At 49.8% G+C, this 10,548-nt stretch overlaps 1 protein-coding gene across 1 annotated transcript in view; it reads right to left on the reverse strand.

Moving 5' to 3' along the window:
• The window catches only part of SYNE2 (spectrin repeat containing, nuclear envelope 2), a 257,316-nt gene that overhangs the window by 20,723 nt on the left and 226,045 nt on the right, over positions 1-10,548 (reverse strand). Inside the window, exon 99 of the mRNA XM_006756713.2 lies at positions 4,160-4,322. Coding sequence (XP_006756776.1) covers positions 4,160-4,322 — 163 coding nt within the window. The remainder of the gene's footprint in view (positions 1-4,159; positions 4,323-10,548) is intronic.

Consider the following 10,548-nt stretch of genomic DNA (forward strand, 5'->3'; position numbering starts at 1 on the left):
TCTTTAGCAATAAACTCTTCACCTTGTATGGTCACAGAGTTCTTAAGACTTTTGTTATCTCCTCACACGCCAGGCTGTGCATGCAGCGTATGGTGCACAGCCTTCCAGCAGCCCAGCCCAGGTGCCACAGCCCCAGGGGAGGACTCAGAGGTAGAGAGTCCCCCCACCCACTGATGGGGTCCAGCCAAACTCAGAGAGGGGACAGGGTCTCGAGTCGGGTCCTGGTGATAGTGATGCATTTCCCTAATTTGGGAGGAACGTTCATGAAGAGAAAATACATGATTGTAGGAAAAAATAGGAACCCTGTTTAAGAATAAACATGGCCCTGGCCCTGGCTCAGTTGGTTGGAGTGTTGTCATGTACACCAAAAGATTGCAGGTCCAATTCCTGGTCAGGGCATGTACCCAGGTTGTGGGTTCAAGCCCCAGTCGGGGGGTAAATAGAAGGCAACTGATCAATGTTCTCTCTTTCTCTCTCTCTTTCTCCTCTCCCCCTTCCTTCCTCTCTAAAGTAAACAACAACAACCAAATTCTATAAAAAAAGAAAAAGAATGAACATGGTATTTTCAGGTGTCACTCAGAATATTTCCCTCGCACAGCATGGGGGTTGGGGTGGGGGTGGGGTGGGGGAGAGAAGGAGCTGTTGGTTTTGCGATTCTGGGCAAGCTAGGCTTCTGAGAGCCAAAATCAGTGATGGGTGACTTAGACACACACTAACTTAGTATTCCAATTACATTGCGAAATAGCAGAAACAAAGTTAAATGCGCCGCTCCTAAGGGTACGAAAGTTCCCTGGGTTCAACGAAGCTCAGTTTACGGGAGGGATGGCTCCATCAACAGTGCGGCCTCTGTCCGCGGGGCAGCAGCGTGATGTTCACGCCAGGCTGCCTCACTGTGTCTGATTTTGGAGTTACTACTGTTGTGTTCACAGGTAGGACTAATGTTTTCCTTTCTTCTAATAAATGCACACTTTGGGGCATTCTGTGTTCACGTGGACATGAAAGAAAAAAATGGTAACGCAAATATATTTTAAATCGAGCAGGTCTCAACACGGGTCCTAACTGATGAAAAATGAGCCCCTCAAAGTCTAGTCAGACAGAAGGAAGTGTTCTCCCGCCGCCAGCCGCGTGCTGTGGCGAGGGGCAGGGCGGCGGCTGTGAGCGCAGCCGAGGACCCGCGTCACACGACGAGGGTGACACGGAGTCTTACTGGTTCACAGCATTGCCACCGGCTTCCCCAATGTTTACCCATATGTAAGAAAATCCCTTTTAACTGTGTTGAAATAATAAATAAGGAATCCTAACACCAGTGCTCAATGAGGAACACCGACAATAATCCTACCACGGGCACCCACTCGGGCACCGTTTGCACAGTAAGATTTACAAAACTGCGCCAATGTAATCTGAAGAGCTGGACCTAAGAAACAGCACAAAACAATGTGGAAGACTTTGCCAACAGCTCTGGAAAGGGCTCCTGCTGGGTTTGTGTTTCTGCTCCAGAGCAGGTGACAGAGCACTGAAGCTGGGGGCGGGGGGCAGGGAGGGGAGATGGGGGGACAGGGAGGGGAGATGAGGGGGCATGAAACTAGAGCCGGGCAATGCAGCCAGGAAGAGTGAGTGCACAAAAGGGACTGGAACAATAAGATAAGGGGCGAGAAGAAAGCCAGGCTGAGCAGCCAGAAAATCCCAAGGGTGGGGTCCCTGTGGTGGTCTCAGAAGGTCTCCCTGGGAGCAGTGGGGGTGGCGGGCAAGTCCATCAGGGTGGTCTTGGGGAGTGCGGTGGTTTAGGGGGTGGGCATGAAGCTGAGTTGGCCACTGAGGAGGAAGCTGTTGGTAATTACGGAATGGCGGGGCCAACAATTCCCCCCAAGCCACCATCTGGCACCCCATGGGAATTGGAACCAAAGAAAGGGGGAGTGATGCTGATGGCTCAATACAAGTGGGTCTTCATTTAAGGTGTCAAAGGTCGCACCTTCTCTACATTTGAGGACCACACAATCCTCGCCACCTAAAGTAATTCTACCCCCAGAGGAGAAACAGAAGGGACTCTTATAAGGCCTGACCCTGCCACACCAGAGCCCCGGGGGCATCCCAATGAGAATTCAAGGACATCCTATCTCTTGACCACTGTGGGCTGCAGGCTTGATCCCACGTGTTCAGGTTTTATTTCTCGAAGCAATTAAGCAATTTATCACATTTAATTAGTGACAGAAACATAAGTACGGTTTTTAGGAATGGCCCATACATAATTTGTGTGTGTGACACATTTGTAGTGTTTTTGATGGAGCATTTAAGGCCTGGTCTTAGAAGAATAAAGATATGGTAAATTAAAACACACACAAAAATACTGAGTTTCCTCAGGACATGTGTGGTAGACGGAATATCCTCCCACCTCCATCCCCTTATCCCCAGAACCTGGGACTATGTTAGTGTCCATGGCAATGGAGAGTTAAGGTTGCTATTCAACTGACTTTAATATAGAAAGATGATTCTAAATTATCTGGGTGGGCCCAGGGGTCCTTAAAAGTGGAAGAGGGAGGTCAAGAGTCAGAGGGAAAAGTGACGATGAAGAAAGGCAAAATGCTGGCGCTGAAGAAGGAGGAAGGGGCTGGGAGCCCAGAGATGTGGGAGAGCTCCGGGAACTGGAAAGGGCAGGGTAACGAAGAGAGCAGATTCGAGTCTGAGAACCCGATGACATCCACATTGCTTATCTGGTCAAAACAGAATCTGCTCACGGGTCTGAGAAGAACAGAGGCAAAGGAAAGCTACTGAAATCCATCTATAAAACAGAGGAATATGCAAATCAGCCAGGACGCAGTAACGCCACGACTGAACAGCAGGGACCTGAGGCTGCATGGTGCCTGTCTGGGGCGAGGAACCTCAGGCGGCGCCCCCTGCCTGGTGGGGCTTAATGGGGGACCTCAGGCCACGGCCCCCATCCCGGTGCCAGTCCAGGGCACCTGAGGCTGCATCCCCTGCCCGGCGCTGAGCTGGGGGACTTGAGGCTGTGTCCCCCACCCAGAGGGGTTTGATGGGGGTGGGGCCGGCCAGGTCTGAGTCTCACCCAGTGCAGGTGGGGCTGGCTGGGACTGGGTCTCCTGTGTTTTTGAAGTGCGTGTGGATGGTGGGCGGGGACTTGACTCCCGGTCCCACTGCGCACCCCAGACTCTAACCGGAAGGAGATTTTCATATACATTTTACTAATTTTCTTTCATCTCTGACATTTCTCTTATAGAGAAAGGACAAATAGCAATATTAAAATATTTCCTCTAATTAATTCCCTTTTAATGTGCACGAATTTTGTGCACCAGGCCACTAGTAATAATATAAACAACAATTTTACCAATAAAGACAAGCTCAGAAATAGCAATGAGAAGGCAGGTGAAAGTGAGCCCGTGGAGGGCAAGAAAGTGGATATGATGAGTCAGTGATCTAAAGAGCACCCGAGGCTGGTGTGATGGTCAGCACTGGTAGGACTCAGAGGTTTCAAGGGAATTTCCAGGGTTGGCTCCGAGGGTACATAAGAGACGACAGGAAGGCAGGGGGCACTGCCGGTGGCTCCCTGAGCTACTGGTCCAGGCTTGCTCCTATTACACCTTTTCTGTTTTATTTACTTTTTTAAAAACTCCATCAGACACCGAGTATTATCCCGTGAAAACCTTCCTTGGTGAGAAAAATGGCTTTTCTTTCAATTTGTTGCCTTCCAAAACTATACAGGGGTGGGCAAAAGCGGGTTTACAGTTGTAAAACAAATAGTAAAATAACTAATAAATAATAATACAAGAATAAACTCTGTGTTTCGCATTCTCACAACTGTAAACCTACATTTGCCCAACCCTATGTTAACAAAAACAAAACAAAGATCAAAGTTAAAAAAAACCCACAAAATAAAAAACCCGTTGGCCACTAAGATGAAGGTCAGCACCTTAAACATTATTCCAAGGATTTCACAGAGAACTATGTGAATGGCGGTGGAGAGGTGGGCACTGGAGAGGGAGGCCTCCACGTCCAAGAACATGGACAGGCGGTCGGCTTTCTCTGGAAAAACCAACCAGTGTCATGAAACGTGACCATGCGAGCACACAGCCAAGAGGAGGCAGGTGTGAGCGGCAGGTGGCAGGCCCACCCACCCCCTCGCAAAGGCCCACGTCTCACGGCCCACCTGCTGCTCGGCGAGCCGCTTCTGTATCTCCTGGTCGTCACAGACGTCATAGACCACGGGCTTCGAGAGCTCAGACTCAATGCGAGCCAGCCAGGTGCGAAGGTTGCTCATGTTCTTGTCTAACTGCTGAATAAAAGCAAACGTCTCCTTCAGCTTCTTCACCCTAAACACGTGCAGGAAAGAGAAAAAGGAGGTGGAACACAAAAGTGCAACACGCAGTGGTGAGAAGGCTCCAATGGGTGTTGGGGGTGAAATAAACTGACAAACGGAGGGGGTGGCGGGAGCGGGGAGAAGGGGTCAATGGGGGTGGGGGAAGGGAGACATCTGTAATGCTTTAAACAGCAAAGATAAATGGGGGGAAAAACACACAACCTATATTGGGCATTGATTTTATAGCGAGAACAACTCTCACCAGATAGGAGCTTTCACAGAGTCTGTGACACTTTCCAAAATTGCTGCTGCTGTTGACTTTCAAGTGGACTCAGAGTTAATCTCCCAAACAAAGATGAAGTCCTATCATTCCCAGAGTGGGGTTCTCGGGGCCCAGCCCATCTTTCTCTCTAGGTTACGTGGCCTCACCTGACCTCCCTGAGACTGCAGCAGCCAGTGAATAAAAGCACCCTGACGGGTTGAAGAGCCACACGCCTGGTTCACTCGGTGGTATCTGACCCTTGATGCCTCTCCTGGGACTCCCCTCTTGAGCAAGCACAGAACATGTACCAACGCCCGCTACGTCTGAGGGGCGTGGTGCTTACACTTTCGAGCACAGCTCTAATCTCATCCACCTCCCCAATCCGCCTGACTCAAGGGGGAACGACAGCTGCTGAGAAAACAGTCTCCATACCGATCCTGAAATAAAATGTTTCCATAGACCACCTTCACGAAAGTCCTAAAGTAGAGGGCGGGAGGGCTTTTTCTGGAGATCTGTGGGATTTTTAGTGAAATCCAGAGACTTGAAGTAATGGCTGCAATGGGAATTCCCTACTTAGCAACACTGTGTTTCGAGGTGCCATCAGAACCCCATCCCATGGCACCAGGAATGGGAACTGGGGCACCGGCCCTCACCCACAGCAAGCACCACCGTCACCTCCTCTTCCTTGCCTGCCTGTGAGCAGCTTCCTCCCACCCTCCTCGCCCTCCTACCCACCTTTGTCCTGCAGCCAAAGTATTCATACGTGTACGTTAGAGATGCGAGTCTGATCCTCGCTCAAACCCCGCACAGTCCTCGCCCTCCCTGACAACCAGGATAATCTCCCGACTGTTCAGGTGCTCCAGTGGTCAGCGGCCTCTGCCTCCAACCCCACTCTCGGCAAAGCGGCCCCTCCTCTCTCCTCCACTTCTGCCACTGCCCCTTGTCCACGTGCTCCCTACACCGGGGCCCTCCCGCCTCGTGCTGTGCCTGCTGCGTGCTGTGTGGGGCTCAGCACCTCCCAAATACCTGGCGGGCAGGAGGTGTCACCAAGTCTTTGTTGAATGAGTAAGTGTGTATAAGGCTTCCACCACAAGCTATTTAAGTAGTCCACAGAGTGGTGTATGTGCGCGCGTGTATTTATTTTTTGCATTCTACAACTGACCAACTCAACCCCAGGACTTCTTGCTCCAGCTCTTTTACCAGTTAGTTTTATGATTTAGGGAAAATTCTTTTATCTCAAGCTCCCTCATTTCTAGTAGGCCTCTGAGGCCCCTCAAGCTTCAGGGAGGTGAAATTATGGCCAGAATTCTGGAGGTGACCAAACTCTGTTCTCATTATATCATCTATGAACTGTGCACCCCTGCAAGGTACCCAACTTTCCTGATTCCTGGTTTCCTGATTATCTGCAAAGTCATCCACCTTGCAGGTGGTGGTGAGACAAACAAGGATGCATGGAAAGCCTTTGGTATAGAGTAAGTGCTCACTAGGGTACTAGCTCTTATTATTGCTAACTGGGATTACATGATGCTATGATGAGGCCTCATTTATACAGCATTGGACCTCACAAAGTCCATTCATAAATATTTCATTTTCAACACTGCTATGAGGTAGGCATGCTTAGCAGTAGGCTGTGGAGTCTGGTGGTAATGAGCACAGACTGTGGTCAGGGTCTGAGTTTGAATCCTGCCTCTGTTTAATCTCATCGATAAAACAGTGTTAACAGGATCAGTACCTCCCTTCACTGGGTGGCCGAGAAGTTTGAATGAGATATAAGTACATGAGTGGCATTTGACACAGTGCCCAAGAGAGACACATTCGCAGAAACTATGGTCATATGATTTTCAAGGGGATATGTTTTCCAAATTACATTTTACTGGAAACACTGTGAGGAGTTCCCTGCAAAGCCCCAGGTGATTTATTAAAAAGGAAGTAATGGAATCCAGGGCCAGGCCTGGATGCAGCTGTAACCTAGATCCCTCCTTTGTTCCTGTGGCTTCAGATGTACACCCATCTCACCCCAATGCCTTGTCACCCCGATGGCCCAGGGACCAGAAAGAACATCTCACACGATCCTGAGCTGCCGGGACTCCCAGGCCCATAGGACAAGTTTTCCACAAGTTTGCAAGGGGTGGCCTCCTGGTAAGGCTCTGTCTGGAGGAGCAGCCCAGGCCTGAGAGCTTCCCCACAGATAGGAGCTCAGGCCCAGCAGCCTTTGCACAGCTCTCCTGTCCCGCCTCCCAGAGGCAGCCCCACTGCTTCATCCCGCACCCGGCCCTGTTCCAGCCTCAGGACCCAGCTTCCCATTCTAAAAAGAGGGCTAGAATGCAAGTTTTTAAATGAAGGGAGCTACCAAGCAACAAAATGACCTGGTGCAAGAAATAGAGAGGTGCGTTGACCTTGAACCCTGTTAATCCCAGGGTGAGGCGTGCAATGAGCAGAGGCTGGTGGTATCCAACATGGAGGGCTCAAGACACACCAATGGGATGCGGGAATAAAACATTAGACTTCCTGTTATTGTCCCATTCTTTTTAAATTTCTACACTGGGTATGCTTTATAATTTACAAACTTTATCGCTCACATGGGATGTATGTAGAACAGGATGTCATTTACTGGTGCCCAGCCTGTCGTGCCGCACACGCTAGCAACTTACTCAATCCTCACAAATGCTATGAGATCGGCACTACTAATATCCCCATTTGACAGATGAAACAACGGAGGCACTGAGATTAAATAACTTGCCCAGCGACATGGTCAGAAACGGGCAGAGGCGGGACTCACACCCGGGCAGTCTGGCCCGAGCTGCAGTTCTTAAGCACTTCCCTCGTGGCACCACATATAAACCTGCGCGTGCTCATGTGCACATACTGGGGGTACGGGTGCTTTTTGTTCCATGGCTCCAGGATGAACTGGGGAAGGGGAGGGTAAGGTCTGTCCACCATGGGCTGAATTTTGGGTACCCATGTAAGATTCTCCATGGTTTCATTTCAGTAAACATTTAACCACTCACTTTGTCTTAGGGCAGCGGTTCTCAACCTGGGGGGTCAAACGACCCTTTCACAGGGGTCGCCTAAGACCATTGGAAAACACATATATAATTACATATTGTTTTTGTGATCAATCACTATGCTTTAATTATGTTCAATTTGTAACAATGAAAATACATCCTGCATATCGGATATTTACATGACGATTCATAACAGTAGCAACATTACAGTGATGAAGCAGCAATGAAAATAATTTTATGGTTGGGGGTCACCACAACATGAGGAACTGCATTAAAGGGTCGCGGCATTAGGAAGGTTGAGAACCACCGTCTTAGGGTCTTGTGCAGATCCTGAGGCTGCAAAGATCACCAAAAACAGGTCTCCCTCCCAGAGAGCGCATGATCTAATGTAGACATCCTAAAACAATATAGGAGATGCTCACTACCTCTCTTCTGACGGAGTACACGATGTTCACTCCTGCCTTCAAATTCGTTTTCTCATAAGTCAGGTGGCCATGCTGTATGCTAAAGGTCAGTGCACCTCCGAGCGATCCGGCCACAAGACAATTTGCAGCCACAGCGGAGTCACAGACGCTCCTAAACGTTGGCTCCGTTTTGGGCGAGCAAAGGGCGGCAGGGACAAGCACACAGACCACTCGCATCCTTAGGGCAGGAAGGGAAGGTGGGAGGGAAAGGGAAGAAGGTCACCAAGAAGCTACAAAACATTCATCCGGTCAGGACTGAACACGTTTCTGTGTCCAAAAACACGGTGACAGAGATAAACGCTGCTCCTCAGATACTGTTACCACTTACTCCCGGCGCCCGCAGATGTGCTGTTGAGTTTGTATCGTTCTCTTCTGCACAGACACTGAGATCTAATTATCACCTTTCCCAGGCCTGGGCGCACGGGTCCTTTGCCACCCCAGGCCCCCGGCTTCCCCGTCAGGCCTCATTATTATTGCTCTTGAAAAAGTTTAACTCTTGAGTTAATGCTGGGCAACAAGGAAAGCCATCCAGATACCAGACGCTGGGCACAGGGAAGCGACCCTCAATACTGCACGTCCTCCGCCACCGAGGCCACCGAGGCCGCTCGCACCTCTGCACCTGCCATGGTTCACGTATGTATTTCATCAAATTCTGTTTCTCCAGAAAAAAGCAAGCATGGCTTCCTGAGCTGCATTCCAGTTCCCAGGGTGAAAAAACAAAGTATTTAGGGGCAAAGGGGAAGTTCTTCACCTGTGTGGCCTAATGCAAGACCCGAATAAAAATTCTTTTATATGAAACCAAACAAGATAAGAATTTTGCCTGAGTGGCTACACATAAGCAGTTCTTCTGCAGGGATGGTGGGCAGAAATGCAGAAAGTAACCAAGGTGAACAGTTTTCCTTTCATCTTAACCAGCAATGAATCAGAATGGAATACGTAAGAGCCCTGCTCTCCCTCCAAAACAAACAAAATCAAGCCAGGTTAGCACCATGCTATGTATCAAGCCCAAGTCTTAGGATGTGACGATGGAGGATTCACCTATTAAATTCATGTACAAGGAATAATTTACATTTTGGTCCTATTCTCTTACATGCCAAAGGGTCTACAGTTCAGTGATAAGGCCCCGGAGCAGTATAAGTTAAAACAATTCCACTGCCAATGTGGACAGCTTCCCTTAAAATATACTGAGGAAATAGACTTAAAATACACACAGGGAAACGGAGATGGTTGAAGGATCTGAATGTGTCTAGAAATAAACAGATTCTCAGACCTATGGGCAGCTGTCAGTTGCTTAAAACACTGCACTGATTCTGAACAACTGCATCTTTTCAAACGACTAAACATCTTTATCGTAAGATAATCAATTGCTCCCGGATCCTGACGCCAGGTCAGGGGCATGGGCACGGCCAGGCATTTGAGCTAATTGCCTCTCTGAAGCGCCTGGTCGCCGGAGGACTTCCATTTTGCACACCGTGCAGTCACATCCCTCCCTGCTTGTCAGAGGCTGGCTGCAGACACACACGCACGCTGACACGGGAGAGAACCCATCCCCCGATGGCTGGCACACGTGCGCCACGGCCACCATCTCTCCTCGGTAATCTCCATTGTCACCACAACGAGGCGGCGAAAGAGCCCAACACAGAGACAGCAGCCTCCCGCCGGCCACAGGCAGAGCTGATGACTGAAACGGCACTTACTGTTGATGAGAAAAAAATCATTCCCGATGCTTAGCGAGGGCTCCAAGCTCCCGGCTGCACCTCCACCTCCCAGGCGCACGGCGGCCCCTCCCCCGGCCCGGCCCGCAGGCCTCTCCATTCACTGGTTCAGCATCTTCCACAGGCCGCCCGCCCCTCGCTGCCACAAAGCTATGCCCTCAGGAAAGGAGGAGACCTGCTTCTCGGCTCCCTGCAATGTTTAATCTCAGTTTTCTCCCTTCCCATAAAGGAGTCTCTCCGGCCCTTTTCACACACACACACACACACACACACACACACGCACAGTCTTTGTTCTGATGCCGCAGGACTGCCGTGCTGGGGGAAGAGAGTCGCAGTGTTATCTTGGCGATGGGTTATTTATGAAGTGCTATAAACCAACAGAAGAAACATTTTAGATTGGCGCGCGGGCAAGAGGATTTCTGTCTCGTCAAATTCGATTTCTCTGTTTCAGGTTTACAAGAATCGGTGAAATCGGAAGCCCCTGAGCATAATGGACATCTTCCTCCCTCCCTCCTCTTAAGGAAGAGATTTCCTTGAGGACAGAGGTGCTTCTGCCCCCTTTAAAAAAAAAAAAAATAGCCGGGCTGCCCTGTTTTGTTGTTGTTCTGGACATCCTGGCTTAGGAGGGGCAGAGGTCATGTAGTCCATTCCTCTGTGTTTTGCAGAACAAATGATTTCTTGTAGCACAAGTGGAGTTCAGGAGTTTGCAGAGGAAGGAATCTTGCCATTTCACTTGCTAGCTCCTCTCAGGGTTTACCATAGCACGAGTATCTAAAAGCGCCCCCCCCCCCCC

This window comes from Myotis davidii, unplaced genomic scaffold (assembly GCF_000327345.1).
Source record: "Myotis davidii unplaced genomic scaffold, ASM32734v1 scaffold474, whole genome shotgun sequence".
Taxonomy (NCBI): domain Eukaryota; kingdom Metazoa; phylum Chordata; class Mammalia; order Chiroptera; family Vespertilionidae; genus Myotis; species Myotis davidii.